Genomic DNA, 20,588 nt, shown 5'->3' on the forward strand with positions numbered 1-20,588 from the left:
CACCTTATAGCCTTTCTTTTTGTTGAACGCTCCGCAGAGTTATATAATATATTGTGGCCAGTTCTATTCTTTCTCAAATAAGGTCCAGGGTGAATATGGGCCTGAGCCGTCTTATTCCGCTTCTGGAATCCCCGAAAAGGGGTGGAATTTTCCATTTATAAATTTATTAACCTTAAAGTTTGAGGAAAGTTTCTTTGTTTACGTATATGGGGGTATAGTGTTTTAAGGCACTTCCCCTTTAAAAAGAGGAAAGTTTTCCCTTTGAAGATTCTTTAGACGTTTTAAAGTTAAATTTTGGGTCAAACCTTTATTCTTAAGAAGGAAGAGAATAATTATGGGATAGGGAAATTGGTTTTTAAAATTTATAAGGATTTTAACCTGATTTTAAAATTTTTTGGGAGGATATATTCACCAGGAACCTTTCCAATACTTATTTAGTAGTTTAGGATAATTTTTTTAATATCCTGATTTTTTATTACTACTGTTTGTAATATCAATGCCAAATAGAAAAACCAATGAATAACTTAGGAATGAAATCCATCTATTTATTAAAAATTTAACTGAATTGGTTAGTATATTTGTTTCTTGTTTTATATTCGGCGAAGATGCATTAGTAATAGTTGTAGTTGTTAAATTTTTATTATTATTTTTGTATATTTTCAAATCTTTATGGTAAAGATTTGAAACTCTTTTTCGTTTAAATTTAATGAATAAATGATAAAATGCAGTTAAGGGTCCAATAAATGGTACCAATGACAGTAATGATGTAAATGCAATGAATGATATTTTATATAAAAATTCAAGCGTAGTTATTATTAAAATTGAAGGGTTAATTTTTTTCAATAATTGACTTGGCTTTTTATTTTTGTTTCTATTTTTATTTTTATTTTTTATTTTGTTATTTAAATTGTTCTTATTTTCTTGTTGGATAATTGATGAAGAATGTAAACTTAAATCTAAATTTAAATTATGATTTTTACATTGGTTTTGGCTTATTTCTAATTGTTTAACTATGAATAAAGTCAAAAAATTAATGTGTAACATTGATTGTAACCATATAATGAAAAATGAGTTCAAACCAATAAAACTTAATGCTAAAATATAAATTGGAACAAAAAACCTCCAATATAACATGCTTATGACAGTATAAACTAAAAGATAAAGTGAAGCTGAATTTAGAATTGAAATAATAAAGTTTTCTAATTCATTATCTAATGATAGATTAATTTTTTTCTTTTTATTACGTAAACTAAACTCATATGACTTTAATTGTTCAAAATTATAAAGGAACATACTGAGACCAGTAAGTAATAATGTGCAATTGAAATTCATTTTCATATAATATAATCTAGTTATTGGTGTTTTTTTCTTTTGGATCTTTCTTCTCAAATGACTGTCTGTAATTGTAATTTTCAACCAAAAATATCAAATCTATATATATAATAGTCTAATATAATAAATATAGTATTATATGTATAAATTTGATAAAAATCCAAACCTCCTTCACTCAACTCTACAAATTAGGTTCAAAAATTTATCAATTGAAACATATAATTCGATATATATATATATATTAGTGTCTATAGGTTTTTATATTTTTGGTAGTTATACTAATTTTCAATTTAATATATTAATTTAATTCTTACTATCCTAATTAATTATTTATCTCTGGAGTACTTGCCTTTAATTCTCCCTTAAATTCGATGATTACTCAATGAATCATGTAATAAAAGAAATATGTTAATTTAAAAGTGAATATATATGAGTGAATTATTTTAAAAAAAAAATATTGCATTGCATTGCATTACATTGCATTACATTACATTAGAGAAATCAAAATTCTAGACACAAATTCTATAAAACCTTAATCTAAATTTGCGTTTAGTGTACCTTATAGAAAGAGACACTGATTCAAGAAATCTCTGTCACACAAAAACCATCGAATAGGATTGAATTGAATAATACATTACAGTACCTGTCATTCTAGTTCATTATAATAGCCTCATCATCACGTGTGAAAAAGGAGTTGAAGGTTAAGAGACTAGATTAAGAATATTCGTGAGATATTAAAGTTAATAATGAATGTAACACAATGACAGAAGAGTATTCTTTATTGAGTGGTTAAGGTGTCTTTAACTTGAAATAGTGTATTTTAAAAAGCTTAAATCAATGAGACATTCAACGATAAGTGGAATTAATTAATGTCATGCATGCTCGAAATGAATTTAAGATAACAGGAGTAGTAGTTGCAAAAAGGTGAAACCAAAATTTAAGAAAGTAATAAACCGGGGGGAGGGAGGTCTACGATCTAATCCATCAATTACATAACCGATCTTTCGGTAAAATCCGGTATCTGTCAGTATGTTTGAACAGTTGGGACTAGAATTATTTGGTTACTTCAGTTCTAAGTATTTCAATAAATTACAAAACGCTTTTACTATGACAACTATCCTTGGCTATATAAGTATCTGTTAGTAGTTCGTGACTCATTTGCAGTATTGAGTTATTCATCTTGGCTAAAAGGGGCAGTAAAATATAATATAAACATTGGCATGTTACAAATTAAAGTCACATGACTTAAATAGTATAAATTTAATCTTATAGACTAATCTAAGTAATGTGATTATCAAATTAGAGAGAAGAGGGAAACGAGAGGAAATAGATTCAACACATGGGCTCATTGGCTGGGATGATTGGTTTATGAATCGTAAATTTAATAGGTAGAGAGACAGCGAGTCAGGATGCAGCAAAAATAATGTAGAATCCCTTTTGTGCTCTATATATTGAAGTTAATTTCCTAATTAGGATACTAAAAATCCTAACACAAACACAAAGACACATAATACGTGTATTTAATTAAACACTACTGCATATGAGATTGAGTGGTTAATGAATCGTTATGGACGGAATCATCTATATTTTTCTCCTTTCATACCTTTCAACCTACACCGTTTCCTTTTCCTTTTAATCCGACCGACCATACACACATTGGTGCATTAGCTGTCTTGAGCCAATTGGGGACAAAATATACGAACGGATAGGAGGGGAAGAGGGGGGGAGGGGGGCGCGGAGAGTTGTTAGTATAACGTTTGCTTGCGTGTCTGCAGTGCACAAATATCAAGTTCTCCAGCATCTGGTCTCTTTTTTCAAGTCCGGGTAAACATGGACCGGAGGTAACCAAGATTTATTTTAACCAAGAAAGCCGACTGATTCATAGAGCGTACTTCATCAAAATTTTTTGTTACAATCTAAAGAAAACAGAAATAAACCCATTATCAGCTGTTTTCACCGCAATGTTTTGTTACTGTCACAAATCCCTATGGGTCAGGAAAATGAAGAAGCAAGACAAAACAAAACAAAACATGGAACTATTAATCAACTCTGCAACGGTTAATTCCGTGCAACAAGAACTTTTAGAACTACCGCTGACAATGTATTGTACCACCAACTGCCCCTACGTTCCTTTGCTTTTCATCTCCCTGCCAAAGGTTTTAAGCACATTTACAACAATATAAAATTCTCGAACCATCCTACGCTTCTTCTCTCATGTTATTCCATCTCCATTACCCAAATGGGATAAGAAGAGACACATGCATACAACATTTTCTCCGTATGCTTCTTCCCACTCTGCTTAAATTATTTTCCGCATTGCTGCGTCTCCTTCCACTCTTCATATTCTCCGTTCTAACAAATCATTCTACCCCCCATCTCCCCGCCGCCCCCCGTTTCCGTCTCCTGCTTCCGTTTTTCCTATTTCGTTGTCCTCTTTCTGACGAGTTTCAGTTTCGAATTCGAATTCGAATTCGAAAATTTTTCAATTAAAGGCTCGAAATCGACTTAGTCCTTTCTTTTAGTTGCCTCTGAGATATACATTAAGCCAAGCGAACAGAAACCAAAACCAAAACCAAAACCTCACCTATTCATTACTAACAGTCGGGATACACAAAAAGGATCTGGGAGGAAAGAACTATCTACATTATAAACAGGATCAACTACCAAATAAATAACCAGTTAGTTAGTTTCAGCTCAGGCATAGTTCATATCGTTATCAATAGAGTCTACTTCTCTGTCTCTCTCACTAGCCATTTTCCCGTATAATATCCATCTTTCCCCCAGCACTGGCTAACATTTCCCCCCTTCTCTCTGTAATGCATCTATCTATCTATCTATCTATCTATTCCAGATTAGATAATAATATGTACTACTTTTAATCGGTCGACATGAGAATTGTTTTTGAGACAACTATGTATTCTTTTTTTCGTCTTCCTTTAGAATTTTTTGATAGATAGTTTATTAGGGAACGGGAATTCTCCTTGAACCCTGATTTGTGAATATAATAATAGTTTTAATAATTATAGTAACAGTTCCAAAAGAAATACTGCAACCCTCAGGATGAGTTAGGTATTTTTAGTTCTATCCAATCCTGAGCGAACAACAAACCTTATTGTCCATAAAGGTAGTTAGCTAGCTGTATCTAACAAAACGAATTTCAAGAAGAAACTAGAAGGCAAAACTAAGTTATCTTCTTTATTACACATTCATTGGGTTTAAAGAAAAAAATTAATTATCAATTTGTAATTATAATCTAACGTTTCAAAAATAAAAATTATGAAACTATCTCTTTTATTTTAATAAATTCAATAAGATACGACTACTAATTTAAATAAGCAAAATTAAATTATTGTTTGTAATCTACACTTCTTGTAAGTTTAATCTCAACAAAGAAGCTATAATTAATTACGTATCTGAATTATCTAACACTACAAAATTGTGTATTTGTTTGTATTTTATTTTATTGTATTGGTCATCTGTATAACTGTCATTTCTCTAATAAATTAGAAAAAAAACGAAATATAACCACATTCTTAAGTATTATCAACAGTGTTACTAGATTTAGAATCATTCAAATATGCCGTTTATTGGGGCCTCAAATGATTCAACTGCTTCCTTTACCTCATTAAAAGATAGATTATCTATAAGTTCTCGTTCAACTACAGTAGAATCTGGAAATCAGAATGGGGTAAGTAGAAGAAGTATTGGCAACAATATGACTGGATTAAATGTGACAAGCGACCTGTCAAAAAGAAGAAGATCTTATGTTACCAAAGCTTTTAGAAATATGGAATTATACCAGTCAAGAGGTGGCTCAACTGAATCTGTGATATCAAGTGTTTCAAGCGATAAAAATGAAAGTTCAAATTTTTATGCTTATAATTTAGATCAATTGGTAAAATATTCAAACCTGAAAAATGAATATACTCTTTGCAGACTGAATTTTTTAAAAGATTCATTCAAAACTATTAAAGACAATGATTCGATGTTGAATTTGCCTCAAATACTGGAATACAGTAATAACAATGAAAATGAAAAAATTGAAACTACATTAGATTCAATATACAATAGAATTAAGGATTTATTATACAAACATGAAGATCCATATCTCCCATACGATCTTTTAAGGTTATATTTAAATTTATTTGCAAATAAAGATTCTCAGTTAAATAATAAAGAAGCAATAGACGTGCTGGCGACACCATTCTTCAATGATATACCCCTGTTAGAATGGGATATGCTACCATTTGGAATGCAGGTTCCAACAATTATAATACAATCTGAGTATCCCTTCACAATTAAAAAAGCTGACTCTATTGCAAATAATAAATTCAAAATGGATTTCCAAATTAACGAAATTTTACCAAAATATATTCGTGATGACTACCTGAACTACATGGAGGAAAATCTTAATCATTCTAATGAAATAAATCATGAAATATACCTTTTGGGTTCAATAATACTACCATTTGGTTACGTGTATGGTCACAAAAATCCAAGGATTCCATTCATTTAAGTTTTCCAAGTAATAAACGATGTCACCGATTTTAAATTATCATTTAATCGTGAAAATGGTTCAATAACTAAAACCACAATCAATAATGCTGAAATAAAACTGGAAGAATGTCGCAAAATCGATCAATTAATACCGCAATTTAAACCTTTATTCAAGAAAGAGAATTCTAAAGAGGAAATTATTAACGCAGTTAACAACCTGGGGTCATTTACAGTCAATCAACCCGATCAGAATATAGCACAATACACATCTTTAACAAGAATAAATGAAATTGCCTCAAATAACGAAATCAAGTTTTCGTCATTTAATATACCTTACGAAACTTCACTATTCATTTTGAATTCAAAGACTTTGAGAATAACAAATTGCAGTGAAAAATTTTTATTGAACACATTTGGTTGGAAAAAAGATGAAATAATTGATAAATCAATAACAAAGATAATACCAAAGTTTCAATTGATGATAGAATATATTTTAGAAAATTTTAAGGACCTGAACTATCTGTTACCTGAAAATAAGGGGTTGATATTTCCTGAATATTTCTTAAGAAAAATACAAGGGAAAATACTTAAACATGATGACTATTTATATGAATCAAAATGTTTGTCTGGTAGACATAAAAATAGATCTAAAATTAAAATTGATGCATCATTTCAAGTAGTCGATTGTAATACAATATTTTTATACATAACAAGTCACTCAGAATATATCAATTCTCCATCACTGGTGAAAATGTTTACTAAAGAAGTTGATGTTGAAAATATTGGTACTTTTAAGTCAGATGAAGATTTTGAAGTTAACAGATTAATTCCAGAAGAGCATAAATTTGATAATTTGTCAATAGATGATATTTCGAATTTATTTAAATTTGATAAAAGTGAGTTTGGTAAAAAAATACCTTTTAAAGTAAATGAAGATTATATTAAGTCAATTTTATTTGATGATGACAGTTCCAGGAGTTCATCTAACGAAAGTTTCTCAGAATTTAGTAATGAGTCAAGGCAACATTTAAACCCTGTACATTGTAGCAACGATGCCAAAGAGATGAGAGATAAGAAAAAATTTTCTGATTTCTTAGTTTTACAGGATATGGGTGAAGGTGGTTTTGCTAAAGTATCATTATGTCTTAATAAAGAGGATAAATATGTTGTTGTGATTAAGAAAGTATTCAAAGAAAAGGTTTTGGAAGAGACATGGACTAGCGATAACAAATTTGGTAATATACCTAGAGAAATACAAATCATGTCTACACTACATAAATATCCAAATAAAAATACTTTGCGCATGTTAGATTTTTTCGAAGATGAAAATTTCTATTACATTGAAACTTTAGTTCATAGTATGAAAGGTAGCATTGACCTTTTTGATTTTATTGAGAAAAAAGATAAAATCGATGAGGTCGAACAAAAATTAATCTTTAAACAAATTGTAGCAGGGATAAAACACATTCATGGTTTGGGTATCATACATAGAGATATTAAAACAGAAAATATAATTATCGATAGCGAAGGTTGTGTGCAAGTGATTGATTTTGGATCAGCTGCATACGCCACTAATGGCCCTTTCCAAGTTTTCCATGGTACAATTGACTATGCATCCCCAGAAGTTCTAAAAGGAGAGCCATATGAAGGAAAACCACAAGACGTTTGGGCATTGGGAATCCTACTATACATAATAACATTCAAACAAACACCATTCAACAGTGTAGCAGAGATAATAGAAAATGAGTTAGAAATTGATCCAGCTCATTCAGAAAATGTCAGTGATCAATGTCGTGTCTTAATTCATAAAATGTTAGACAAAAAGGCATGGGCAAGACCAAAAATCAGTGAAATTTATAATGATGAATGGCTACAACTATAAAGCAAAATTAAATTTATAAAATTGTAACTCTTAACACCCCCCCATTTATACATTCAGACATAAACCAAGTAATTAATTAATCAACTAATACATCATAATTGAATAAATAATACCAATTATAACTATCTTCATTTACTACATAATCGTTATAAAAGCCGAAGTCTCTACCGTTTAACAAAGCGTCTTCTAACGTTACGCAATATAAAAATTATGGATATTTAAAGAAGTTCGACATCAAAATAAAAAAAAAAAAGGTTGAATCATGATTGATCTATAAGAAAACTTTTTATAGTTCTGATATATGTATGGATTAAAGTTCATTTGATGTTTATTAGAGAGAATAGTAATGCTCAATAGTCAGTTAGATAATATGATGGTAGTGGGTGTTGAGAATTCCAGTGTTCTTTCATCTCCTGAAGTTTTAGATGAAGATGAGTTTTTAGATGAGAGTGAAGTCAAGGTTGATGATACTACAAGAAAATACCAACAGTGTTTGAATACGTTTGTTGGAGGTGATCCTATTAAATGTATTGAATTGATGAATAAGTATGGGTTTTTGGATCAGAATTTAATGGAGGATAGTGACATTCCAATTTTGGAATTATTTTTTAATGTTTGTGAAAATATCCCTAATTTTAAATCAATTAAATCGGAAGATTTTGTTATTGTTGAGTCGATTTTAAATAAATATTTGGAAGATAATGATTCTAGTCTAAACAATGATTTGACATTATATGTGAAGTTTTTGAAAAGCTACATTAAATTTTTAAAATCTGACAGTATTAAAGATAATGAAGTCAGAAGTATTGATTTAGGTTATAAAGTTAAAAATGTAATCGCGAAGATTAACGTTGAAAGTTCTGAAGATGTTCATATGGAGATATGTGAAATGATTGAAATTTATTTTGTTCATATAGAGATAAAACTACAAGAGAATAGTTTAACTACTAGTCGTTATGAACTTTTCTGCAAATCAAACCCAGTGATACATCAATTGTTAAATACTAAAACAAAGAATGGCCAAACTTATTATAATATGATTATGAATCAATTGACCCCAAAGGATCAGAAAGTAAGTAAAAAATCAAAGCCAACAGTTTCATCACAGCAACACCAACATCAACATCAACACCAACATAATCATAATCATAATCAACATCAACATAAACGTAGTAATTCTAATAATAAGACAATGGGAGATAAAAAGGATAAAAATGCTGAACAAAGTTCCAATAATCAGTCATTAACTAATCAAATCTCCAGAACTCTAAGAAGATTATCTATTTTCTACAATAGACTAGAAATTTCTCATAGATCTTTAATTGTCATTATATTATTAATAGTAACGTTATCCAGAAGATTAAGATTTTTAGGAAAAGCAAAGGATCTTATCCTAAATATCAAAGGTAAACTAGCGCCATCATTAATGCAACTATTGAACATTCTAGCAAGTGTTTAAAAGATTAAAATATCCTCATCTTAATATAACTTTCTTCTTAAGTTTGTTCATTAGTACTCTCTTTCATGTAAGACTATGGGTTACCCTCCCATGACTACCAAATACTAAAATAATATTCAAGTCGGTGTTGTACAAAGTACATTTAAATAATCAAAATGAATGATATTGAAGACAAAGTAATTCTGATGATGGATCTCAAATGATGAAACTAAGAAACCAATCCATATTAATCAATTAGATTAAATATCTAGTGTTTCCATTTGGTTTCATTTAATTTGATTTAATTCACTTTATTTTATCACTATTTTTATTTTTTGTTTTTCTCCATTCCCGCTGATCTTAAGGCTAAGATTTTATCTCAATTAATCCTATTTATAAATAGTTATCATATATTCAAGATTTAAATACATATAATTATTAGAATTTTTACCTTATCGAAAATACCCCAATACTGCCCTTCATTATGGTCTTTGACAACAATCATACAAGTTTTCATCCAGAAAGAGGTACATATGATTCAAATGAATCATTTGCATTATCCTTATTTCTATCTGAATTGAATCATGAAGAAGCAGCAAATAGAATTGAAGTTATAAAAAAATGGAAAACAATTTCTATTTTATTAGGCCCAGAAAAAACAAGAGAACAGCTTTTACCTCATTTATTGGAGGTTGCTCAAGATGACGAAGATGAGGTATTGTCATTTTTGTCAGAGGAAGTAAACAATATGTTACCTTACATTGGTGGTATTGAACATGTAACATGCTTGCTAAATATATTGGAAATTCTAGCTACAAAAGAGGAAACTATTGTTAGGGAAAAGGTAATTCCAACACTAAAATATTTTACCGAACATGCATCAGAGACGCAGCTTATTTATGATATCGTTCCATTGATTGAAAGGTTAACTAAAGCTGTCTGGTTCTTTGCAAGAGTTTCAGCTACAAATTTGTATGAGGTAGCTTTGTCAAAATTAGATAACATTATAATTATCAATAATTTACTATCTCTTTTCTTACAACTAATCGAAGATGAAACTCCAATGGTACGCCGTTCTGCGGCAAATGCCTTTCCCAAAATTCTCAATACAATCATTATTAAACAAAATGAGCTTGATAACGACATTTGGATATACATCTCAACTGTTTTGAAAAAAATTAGTTCTGATAGACAAGATACCGTAAGAGCATTGTCAGTTTATAGTGTCATAACTTTACTTCAATCTGATGAAATTAATAACAAGGAAAAATATAATGGTTTTCTATTTAAAGTAGTGAATAAAATGATCCAAGATGAAGCATGGAGAGTACGTTGCTCAATTGCAGAAAATTGTGATATTTTATTGTCACTTCTAAATGATGAAAATGATACAAACCATTCGTTTCTTAAGCTATTACTGTCATTATGCGATGACAACGAAATCGAAGTCAGAAAAGTGATGGGAAAAAGGTTGTATTTGCTAGCTGATTCTTTGAAAAATAAAACGTTGATTTTAGCTTATTTCATATCTTACATTCAAAATCTAAGCATGGATGAGAATGAGACGGTTAGAGCTTCATTGGCAATGACTGTCGGAAATATCTCCTCAAATCTAGGTAAAGAAGAAACAATAGTCAACCTAGTACCTATATATTTAAGCATGTTGAAGGATGAATTTCCTGAAGTTAGGCTAAATATAATTGGAAATTTGAAGATTGTTAATGATATTATTGGTGCTAAAATTTTATCCGACGTTTTGCTACCAGTTCTTTTTGAACTTGGAAAAGATATGAATTGGAGAATTAGAATTGCTATTGTAGAATATATCCCAATATTGGCTGGACAATTAGGTGTTGAGATATTTCATTTACAATTGACAGAATTATGTTATTCTTGGTTATGGGATACTGTTCATGTCATCCGAGAAGCTGCAATCAAGAATTTAACTTTGTTAACAGAGATATTTGGAAAAGATTGGTCAAGAGAAAATATTATCAGGAGATTAGTTAGCTCGGATAAAGAGATCTTAGAAAATTTTGCCTATCGTTCAACTATTTTGTCTGCACTAACTGCATTAACAGGAGTGGTAGATTGTGATATTATAGAACAGGATATTATTCCCTTCGTTTCTGGCTTAGAAAACGACCCAGTACCTAATATTCGTTTTACTGTCTCCAAAAGTTATGGGGTGATAGCCAAGAGATTATATCAGCTAGATGGTCAAGTAGACATAGTGGACATGTTAATTTTACCATCCTTAATAAATCATTTATCTGATAAGGATCAAGATGTTCAATATTTTTCGAAGCAGGCTTTAGATCAATGTCAAAAATTACGCAAGGAATACGACTCAAGATATCGACATGGCAACAACTGAAAGGAAGGGGAATAACACACATACCCATCATAACAAATAATAGCACAAATAATATTTTATCACGGATAACTTTTGCTTAAATCCAATAACAACAACTAAAGAACACACTATCTTAAATGCAACAACATTCTTACACTATCTGCGATACACTCAAATAAAATGTACGACGAAAGTGAATGAAACCTATCATTTGGTGCGGGGAGAACACTCTTAACAACACCTTTTCTCCATTCGATTCAAAATATATTATTAATTGCAAACTTAAGGTAAACTAATCAAGGAACAGACAAACAATCAAAATTCGAAATTTATTTATACTAACTAGTCAGTCAAATTTTATTGAGGTCACTTTGAACTTACATGAAGCCTCCATAATTTTTCTTTCTCCTACATTATATCTCCGTGAGTGGGTTGGTTGTCAACTTCGATTTTTAGGAGTTTTTCATTCGAGAGGACATATTTCCCCTTGTTAGGAAATATCAATTCGAAATAATAATGTATTGATTGGTAAAAGAAAGAAATGTTATTATTAAAAAGTCTGTCATCAAAGGGTTAATTTTACTGGCGAATGGAGATTTGAGCTCTAAGGCAACCAGATAAATAATAATCAAGTTTACGGATTTAATGAAAGTTTTCAAAATCGAAATTTCGAAACAGTATATATCAGAATACATATAAGTTATAGAAATAATTTTGAAATTTGTCGATTCGAAATAATTTTGGATTAGTGGATGGTTTAAAATTAATTTAAGAAGGGAAGATAAATAAGAATTCAACACGTTTCTTTATTTTAAAAACATTGAAGTAACTCTAGAGTTGGGCATTTTTGAACTTTGTAATTAGAAATTATTGCTACGTATACAAAGTTTTCGAGAAAGCTAAATCGAAGTTGCTGAAAAAAAAATAATTGTTTTTTGTTAAAGATAATAATTGTTAAAGTTGTTGGTCCCTTATATAATTATTATTCTATTCACCTTGCTAGTCATTAATCCCCAAAAAAGTAATACTGATTTATTCCTCCAGGGAAACGAAGTTTTCAGTCTTCACACCCTCCCAGGTCCAGACGAAATGTTTACGAGAAGGTTTTTACCAGTGGCACCATTGAACTCATTATCGAGTATACTCTGTAAGAGGCCCAATGGGATAAATATACCTCGACGTATCCCTGGCCATAAATTCACATTGTTAACATATAACATGTTGTCGCCATATTATATGTGGCCTCAAGTATACAACTATGTTCCTGATGAATTTAAAGATTGGAAGTATAGACATATGTTATTAGAAGATGAATTATTGAGGACGTATAAAGCTGATGTTATGTGTTTACAAGAATTGACATGGGAAGATTATCTAAGTTATTGGAAACCAGTATTTGGTAAGCAGTTGAACTATGGATCTAAATTTGTTGCAAAGACTCCACCAAAATATTGGGATAAAACTGAACAACAAATGGATGGAGAAGGTATTTTTTTCAACCTCGATAAATTTGAGTATATTTCATCTACCAGATTATTTTTGAACGATGTTGTAAATACCTTCGAGGAACATGAACTAAATTATATGAAAAGAAAAATCGTAAAACTAACTGATGGTGCAGGTAACCCTGTTGGTGAAGAAACCTTATATGAAATATTAAAGAATCGTAATCAAGTTTGTTTATTTGTGTCATTGAAACATAAGGAAACCAATAATGTATTTGTTGTGATCAATACACATTTGTATTGGAAATACGACGAAGTTAAATTAACTCAATGCATGATTATTATGAGGAAACTATCACAAATTATCAACGAGTTATTAATTGGAGCAGATCCATCATTATCAAAAGATGTTTAAATTTTTATTACTGGTGATTTAAATTCTACAAGAGATTCATTTAGTATTAAATTCTTAAAAGGTAATATTGTTAAGCATGGGGACTTAAATATGATTACCCCCATGAAACCATATTTAAACAGTTGTTGTTATAATGATTTTCCAAAAAACCTATTCGATCATACCTGTTACTCAGAAAAGTAAAAGGTATATTTGATTATGTTTGGTATCATGATACCGATTTTAGTTTAACTAAGATGTTGACAGGTGTAGAAATTTCACAGGAGTTAAACAAAAATAATCAATTTGGTCTACCTAATGCAAACCATCCAAGTGATCATATTCCGTTACTAGCAGAATTTGAATTACTATAATCAAAAAAATTAAAAGACATTTATGACTAATTTATTTCATTATTATTAATACCATTACCGTTAATAATATCATTATTATTAATACCATTACCGTTAATAATATCATTATTATTATCATGATCAATCGTCATTAATCATTATCATTATCATTATCATCATCTTTAATCATTTCATTTCATCTCATTTAATTTAATCTAATTTAATGTATTCATTACCCTTTTTATTAGCACAATAATAATGTATTTAAACAATATCTCTATTTAGATCAATTCAGTTGATCAATCAACCGATCTTTCTTATTACTATTGCTGTCATTAATCATGTTATAGCAACCAAATTATCCAATACCTTCCTTGTACACGATTTTATAGTTTTTCCTTACGGGAAACCCAAAGCTTTTTTGAAGAAAAATTCCAAAAAAAAATGTCAAAGCTCATCGATTTTTTGATATATAAAGTTGAATCTGTTAAACTAAAAATGGATTTGTGTATAAGTAGTTTCAAATAGGAAGACACATATTTATAAGTAGGATTTCCAAATCTCTGAAACGTGTGAGACTGATAAGGATGACACCAGTTCAATTAAGTGGCGAGTTACATAATAATGGTAATGGAAATGGTAATAATATACTAAATTCCGAGATCAATAAAAATTTTGATAAACAACATTCTGTTCAAAATTTTAATTTACAATTGCGACAACAGTATGATGACCAGGTTGTACGAAATGCAAGGATTAGATTGGATTATAAGAAATCATTTAACGATGATCCATTTTTTTACATAGATCACAAAAGAACTGGTGGTATGATTCTAAACGGTGGTAATAATATTAATTCCATTAATGGTAATCTGCATAACAACGGCAATACAGGTAATAACGGCAGCATCTTAGGCAATCCATATAGGTCAAATACTCCAAATCCATATCTAATCCATGAAAATACTAAATTACAGCTATCAAGCAATAATAGCGGTAATAACAGCGGTAGTAACAACAATAACATGTTTTTCTTAAAGCAACAGAGTAATCAATCTAATATCCAATCACAAAATAAAGATAATAACTTACTTTCGATACTAGCTCAAAAAAGTTTAGAAAAACAACAGCAGCAGCAACAAATGTTCCTTCAAAACCAGCAGTTTCAAAGTCAAATGGTTAACAATCGTAAAAATGACAATAGTTTCCAGCAAGGTGATCCATATCTGATCAACAATCAAATGGGCCATAACTACTCTATAAAGGCTAATAGAGCCTAAATTCTGCTTCTTCATTTCCTATTTTGTTTTATTATATCATAAAAGTTTTAATTCATGTGTGATGTTCATGTTCATTGGTTTTATTAATTCGTAAATTTTCTTCTTCATTATCGGGGTTTGTATTTATTGATGTATTTGATATAATATATATATATATATATATATAGTTTTTTAAAAAAAGATAATGTTACTTTCATTAAGAAACATGAATAAAGGTGTAAAGCAATTTAGCAACAGTATCTTCTTTTCCTCCCCTTCAAAAACCCAAAGTTTAGTGATATGCCTTTTCTATCGTTACAGGATGATCAGTAAGAAGAGAAGAATTAATATCAGAATTACTATTATGAAACAGGGGCCATTTTCCCTGGCTGCCTTGTTAAAAATTTCTAATCTTCTTTGTGCTCTATTTAAATGTCTACTGTTATTATCAATCAAATCTTCTAAATCATGCAATACCTGTTCATTTTGTTCCTCTATTTCATTATTAATATCAAGAGACATGTCATGAGTTCTCTGTACTGAACTCGAAAGTTGTTCGATATGGGAATCTTGTTGCATCAACTGTTGCTGCTGTTGAATGAACAAATCTTTATTTGAAACTAACGGAACTACATTATCACCACTAGTAGTCCATTCATGCGATTTATCTTGTTCTGGCTCATCACTATATGGCTTAAAGACCTCTTCTTTTGAATTATATGAAACTAATTCATCATCATTAAACCTAACTTTTTTTGAAGTCGTTGTCCTTGAGCTTTCGTTACTTCCTAAAAGTTCCATGCTGTCGTTAGGAGTCGCTTCAAACCTGTACAACGATAGATCTACGTTCTCTTTATCTGGAATGCTCTCTATTAACTTATTATATAAATCAATTTGGTCTTGAGTAATATCAGACGCAGTTTGGTCATTCAAAACATCTAACACAGAAGAACATTGCCTTTTCAACGCTGTAGTATCATTCTTGGACGGCGTCAGTTTCAGCACATCTATGAGTCTTGTCCTTTCATCTATGATATCCTTTAGTTTATCCAAATTATATGATAATTGTAAACTCACCATTTTATCTGTATCTGTATGCGCTAAATCTCCTTTCCAATCTATAATCTTTTTATTTCAATTTAGTTTAATTTAGTTTAATTTAGTTTAATTTAATTTAATCTCTTTTGATATCTTTAATTATAAGAATGATTAATGAAACGAACCCAACACCCACTGGTAAAAAAAGCAAACAATTACTGCCACTTCAAAAGCTATGAATAGATCTTTCGACTGCCTTCTCATCTTTTTATTATGTCCAAAAATGTAGTTAAAGGTTCTGTAATTCTTGTAATATTTAAACATTATATATATATATATATATATATATATATTGATATTAATATTAATTTTCGAAATTCTTTTTATAATGATTGAAATTTCAATCATTTCCTAATCCGTCAACAGAAGAATGTAATTTCCAAATTGAGCAACAATATGATCACATGACCCAATATATTCCTAAACAGTCTCATACTTCCTAATGAAGATAAATGTATCCAAAATAAGTAAAAATACGTTGACCCTTTTTTAATTCTCTAACTTATTTTTTTTTTTTAATTTTTTGAATCGTCCATAATTAACAAAGCAGTTTTGTTAGTGCAATCAATAATTTGAAAAGTTGATAATGAAGAAACAATACAATAAAAGTTATTTGAATAACAAAAATGTAGATTTGTTTTGGATGGAAATATGGATTAAATCAAGAACATTAAAGGAAATTGTGAAATTTGTTGTCCTCCCCCCCACATCGTGGTTTTATATTTATCTTTATTGAAGTATTGAGAAGATAGTAGAAGTTGAGTTCAGAAGAGAACTGGAGAGAGAAAAAGAGAGATAGCGTTTATAATTTTGTTATAGATTTATTTTAGAATATACTATATTGGAATAATTTTCAAGTTATATTAGAATTTATACGATTGGTTTTTTTGTCATCTGCGAACTTCTTTTATTTTACATCCCCATATCCAACATATTTTTTTGCAAAAGAGATTTTATTCTATTGACATAGTAGAGACATTTTTGATCCTTTGCATTGAGAAAATTAATTGGAAGAATATAAACTGGCAAATGAGTGAAGAAACCTCTAGAGAATCAAGTGCTAGTGATATTAATAGTTTGACAGAGAACACTACTATTACAAACAACATAGTTGACAAGGAAGAGATAGAAAGTGTTTTGAGTAACGTTGATTCAAATCGTAATTCAAATTTATCAGAATATTGTATTTCTAGTGACGCAGAGACTGAAAAGATGGAACTCAATGAGAAATCAAGTGATCAAAATGGTGATGAGTTAGACGCTCATCATCCGAAATTATCTGACTTGATTCCAAGTAATGAAGAAAATGGTGTTTCTTTGAAAAGAGTTAACGAAGAGATTAATGAGAATGGCGATATTAAAAGAATTAAACTAGAGAAGGAATCTGAGAAAGCTGATCCTTCTATTTCAGAGACAACTGATATTGTCGATGCTCCGATCGAACAGGAAGAAAAGAAAGTCGAAATTCAAGCACCATCAGAAGTAGAAGATAGTAATGAAACAAAGGAAACAACTACAGATAATGAACCAAATGTTTCAAATAATATCAACGATAATAAAGGAACTCATGCCGAAGTTGAAACTAGTGCTATAGCCATCGAACCAGAGGTTAAGGGTGATACTACCGAGGTTTCCGTTACTGAGGAGTCAACAAAATCTGAAAATCATCGAACTGAAAATGAATTCGAAGAAGTTGAAGCTGAAGTTGAAGATTCACCAGAAGATGAAGACGAAGATGAAGACGAAGTCGAAGATGAAGAAGAAGAAGAGGAGGAAGAGGAAGAGGAAGAGGATGAAGTGGAAGAACAAGATAAGTTAAGCAAAATGATGCCTTCCCCAATGGAGTTAGAAGAGACAAGGTTAAGTGCACTAAAAGATATAACAGATATCGAATACAAATTTGCAGAATTAAGACAAAAATTATATGAAAACAAGTTGGTAAAACTTCAAACAGAATTGCAAATGTGTTTGGAAGGATCACACCCAGAACTGCAAAATTATTATACTAAGATTGCCTCAATAAGGGATTATAAACTACGTAGAGCTTATAATTTACAAAAATATGAGTTGAAATGTATTGACAAAGAGACAAGAGCCACAAGGACTTTTATCCATCAAGATTTTTACAAAAGAGTGACTGACCTCAGAAACAATTTATTGACTGACACTACACAAAAGTGGTATGATATCAATAAAGAAAGAAGAGATATGGATATAATAGTGCCTGATATCAATTATCATATTCCAATTAAGATGACTGGGAAAACATTAAGTTGCATAACAGGTTATGCTGGTCCTGCTCAGCAAAGATATCCTGGTGAACCATTAAGTGAAGATCTAGAGTGTGAAAACATCCAATTCCGTTATAGATCCAATCCTGTAGATAAACTAGAGGTAATTGTTGACAGAATGAGGTTAAATAATGAGTTAAGTGATCTTGAAGGTTTGACACAGTTTTATAAAGGTTTCCCAGGTGCGCCAGATTTGAACGGTTTACGTGATTCAGAAGTTATGGATGATATCCAATTTATAAGAAAAGGATAGGTTTTTTTCATTAAAATTATGAAGGGGTACTCGTATCTAATAATTTTTTTTACCCATATTCAAGACATTAATCTACTCCCACATTGTATTTTTATTTGCACTTCTATTCCAAGACGTGTCCCATTTGAACCTTTTAACGTTCCATATAATAAGCCATTTTGCTGCTGTACTTTATTTCTAATATTCAATTGACTTATGATATCTAACGCAATGGTGGCTCACATCCAGTGGGAATTGACTAATATTCCTTCATTCATTAACATGATGATTATATTTTGAACCACTCATTTTAATATCCGACAATCTTTGTAAATCGCACGTGACTTATTGCCGTATTACGAACTGTGGCGCATCACGTGAGGATTGATTCTTTTTCGAAATTAGTAATGAAAAATTTTACGGTTCGATTTATCAACTACTATAAATACAAAGCAATACAGCACAGTTGTCGAAAGTAATAAAGGTATTATTTATCCAAATTTTGGTTCAATTGTAATATTCAACTTTCCACTTAAGGCAATTAAGGAATTAACTGTAACAAAGGTAGAAACCTGGGAAAAATATAGTTAAATTTTAAAATTATCGTTTAGGTAACATAAAAAAAGTAATAAATCAAATTTTAAGCATATAAAAATGGGTTTGAAGGCTACTGACAAATTTGCTACCAAAGCTATTCACGCTGGTTCTCACGTTGATGTCCACGGTTCTGTTATTGAACCAATCTCTTTATCTACTACATTCAAGCAATCTGCTCCAGCTCAACCTATCGGTGAATATGAATACTCTAGATCTCAAAACCCAAACAGAAAGAACTTAGAAGATGCCATTGCCGCTTTAGAAAACGGTAAATATGGTTTAGCCTTCTCTAGTGGTTCTGCTACAACCTCTGTTATCTTACAATCCTTACCTCAAGGTTCTCATGCTGTTTCTATTGGTGATGTTTACGGTGGTACTCACAGATACTTCACTAAAGTTGCCAACACTCATGGTGTTGAAACTACTTTTACCAACAACTTGGTCGAAGAATTACCACAATTGATTAAGGAAAATACCAGATTAGTCTGGATTGAATCCCCAACTAACCCAACTTTGAAGGTTACTGATATTGGTTTAGTCTCTCAAACTATCAAGTCATTAAAGAAAGATATCATTTTAGTTGTTGACAACACTTTCTTATCTCCATACTTATCCAACCCATTGAACTTTGGTGCTGACATCGTTGTCCACTCTGCTACTAAATACATTAACGGTCACTCTGACGTTGTTTTAGGTGTTTTAGCCACCAACGACAAGGATATCTATGAAAGATTACAATTCTTGCAAAACGCTATTGGTGCCATCCCATCTCCATTCGATTCCTGGTTAGTTCACAGAGGTTTGAAAACTCTACACTTACGTGTTAGACAAGCTGCATTGAATGCTACTAAGATCGCTGAATTCTTGGCTAGTAACGAAAATGTTATTGCTGTCAACTACCCAGGTCTACCCTCATCCGAAAACTTCGAAGTTGTCAAGAAGCAACACAGAGATGCTTTGGGTGGTGGTATGATTTCCTTCAGAATTAAAGGTGGTGCTGAAGCCGCTTCCAAGTTCTCATCTTCCACTAGATTATTTACTTTAGCCGAATCTTTAGGTGGTATTGAATCATTGTTGGAAGTTCCAGCTGTCATGACTCACGGTGGTATTCCAAAGGAACAAAGAGAAGCCAGCGGTGTCTTCGATGATTTAATCAGATTATCTGTCGGTATTGAAGATTCTGATGATTTATTAGATGACATCAAGCAAGCTTTACAAGGTGCCACCAACTAAGCTTTCAATATCAAATATTAAATGATGGAAAAATTGATTTTCTCCATGTATGTAGTGTTTTTACGAATATAACCTCCTGTTTAATATAAGTATAATCAATTTTAGAATTATTTTTTTTTTCCAAATTTTATTGTTTCATTACAATGCATTATTTAAATTATTTATCGTTAAATATTTATCA

General features: G+C 30.5%; 7 protein-coding genes and 2 further genes across 7 annotated transcripts, besides 5 other annotated features; 7 read left to right on the forward strand and 2 right to left on the reverse strand.

Moving 5' to 3' along the window:
* Positions 1 to 456: 456 nt before the first annotated feature.
* Kpol_1044p1 (uncharacterized protein) lies at positions 457 to 1,338 on the reverse strand (the record flags this gene model as incomplete). Its single annotated transcript, XM_001643753.1, has 1 exon — positions 457 to 1,338. One exon carries the CDS (start codon positions 1,336 to 1,338, stop codon positions 457 to 459), a length of 882 nt encoding a protein of 293 aa, XP_001643803.1.
* Positions 1,339 to 4,909: 3,571 nt separating this feature from the next.
* Positions 4,910 to 5,845: a sequence feature (similar to hypothetical protein; correction of possible frameshift sequencing error~similar to Saccharomyces cerevisiae PSK1 (YAL017W) and PSK2 (YOL045W)).
* Positions 4,910 to 7,711, forward strand: Kpol_1044p3 (the record flags this gene model as incomplete).
* Positions 5,849 to 7,711: a sequence feature (similar to hypothetical protein; correction of possible frameshift sequencing error~similar to Saccharomyces cerevisiae PSK1 (YAL017W) and PSK2 (YOL045W)).
* A 346-nt stretch (positions 7,712 to 8,057) lies between these two features.
* PEX15 (Pex15p) lies at positions 8,058 to 9,170 on the forward strand (the record flags this gene model as incomplete). The annotated part of the gene is made up of 1 exon (XM_001643754.1): positions 8,058 to 9,170. The coding sequence occupies one exon, from the start codon at positions 8,058 to 8,060 to the stop codon at positions 9,168 to 9,170; it is 1,113 nt and encodes a 370-aa protein (XP_001643804.1).
* Positions 9,171 to 9,633: 463 nt separating this feature from the next.
* On the forward strand, positions 9,634 to 11,526 carry Kpol_1044p5 (uncharacterized protein; the record flags this gene model as incomplete). The annotated part of the gene is made up of 1 exon (XM_001643755.1): positions 9,634 to 11,526. One exon carries the CDS (start codon positions 9,634 to 9,636, stop codon positions 11,524 to 11,526), a length of 1,893 nt encoding a protein of 630 aa, XP_001643805.1.
* A 1,068-nt stretch (positions 11,527 to 12,594) lies between these two features.
* Positions 12,595 to 13,362: a sequence feature (similar to hypothetical protein; correction of possible frameshift sequencing error~similar to Saccharomyces cerevisiae NGL1 (YOL042W)).
* Positions 12,595 to 13,718, forward strand: Kpol_1044p6 (the record flags this gene model as incomplete).
* Positions 13,366 to 13,545: a sequence feature (similar to hypothetical protein; correction of possible frameshift sequencing error~similar to Saccharomyces cerevisiae NGL1 (YOL042W)).
* Positions 13,548 to 13,718: a sequence feature (similar to hypothetical protein; correction of possible frameshift sequencing error~similar to Saccharomyces cerevisiae NGL1 (YOL042W)).
* A 566-nt stretch (positions 13,719 to 14,284) lies between these two features.
* Kpol_1044p7 (uncharacterized protein) lies at positions 14,285 to 14,977 on the forward strand (the record flags this gene model as incomplete). The annotated part of the gene is made up of 1 exon (XM_001643756.1): positions 14,285 to 14,977. The coding sequence occupies one exon, from the start codon at positions 14,285 to 14,287 to the stop codon at positions 14,975 to 14,977; it is 693 nt and encodes a 230-aa protein (XP_001643806.1).
* A 294-nt stretch (positions 14,978 to 15,271) lies between these two features.
* Positions 15,272 to 16,036, reverse strand: SYN8 (syntaxin; the record flags this gene model as incomplete). The annotated part of the gene is made up of 1 exon (XM_001643757.1): positions 15,272 to 16,036. One exon carries the CDS (start codon positions 16,034 to 16,036, stop codon positions 15,272 to 15,274), a length of 765 nt encoding a protein of 254 aa, XP_001643807.1.
* A 1,047-nt stretch (positions 16,037 to 17,083) lies between these two features.
* DEP1 (Rpd3L histone deacetylase complex subunit DEP1) lies at positions 17,084 to 18,598 on the forward strand (the record flags this gene model as incomplete). The annotated part of the gene is made up of 1 exon (XM_001643758.1): positions 17,084 to 18,598. One exon carries the CDS (start codon positions 17,084 to 17,086, stop codon positions 18,596 to 18,598), a length of 1,515 nt encoding a protein of 504 aa, XP_001643808.1.
* A 633-nt stretch (positions 18,599 to 19,231) lies between these two features.
* CYS3 (cystathionine gamma-lyase CYS3) lies at positions 19,232 to 20,407 on the forward strand (the record flags this gene model as incomplete). Its single annotated transcript, XM_001643759.1, has 1 exon — positions 19,232 to 20,407. One exon carries the CDS (start codon positions 19,232 to 19,234, stop codon positions 20,405 to 20,407), a length of 1,176 nt encoding a protein of 391 aa, XP_001643809.1.
* Between the last annotated feature and the right edge of the window lie 181 nt (positions 20,408 to 20,588).

The sequence above is a fragment of the Vanderwaltozyma polyspora genome, genomic scaffold (genome assembly GCF_000150035.1).
Source record: "Vanderwaltozyma polyspora DSM 70294 KpolScaffold1044 genomic scaffold, whole genome shotgun sequence".
Lineage (NCBI taxonomy): Eukaryota > Fungi > Ascomycota > Saccharomycetes > Saccharomycetales > Saccharomycetaceae > Vanderwaltozyma > Vanderwaltozyma polyspora.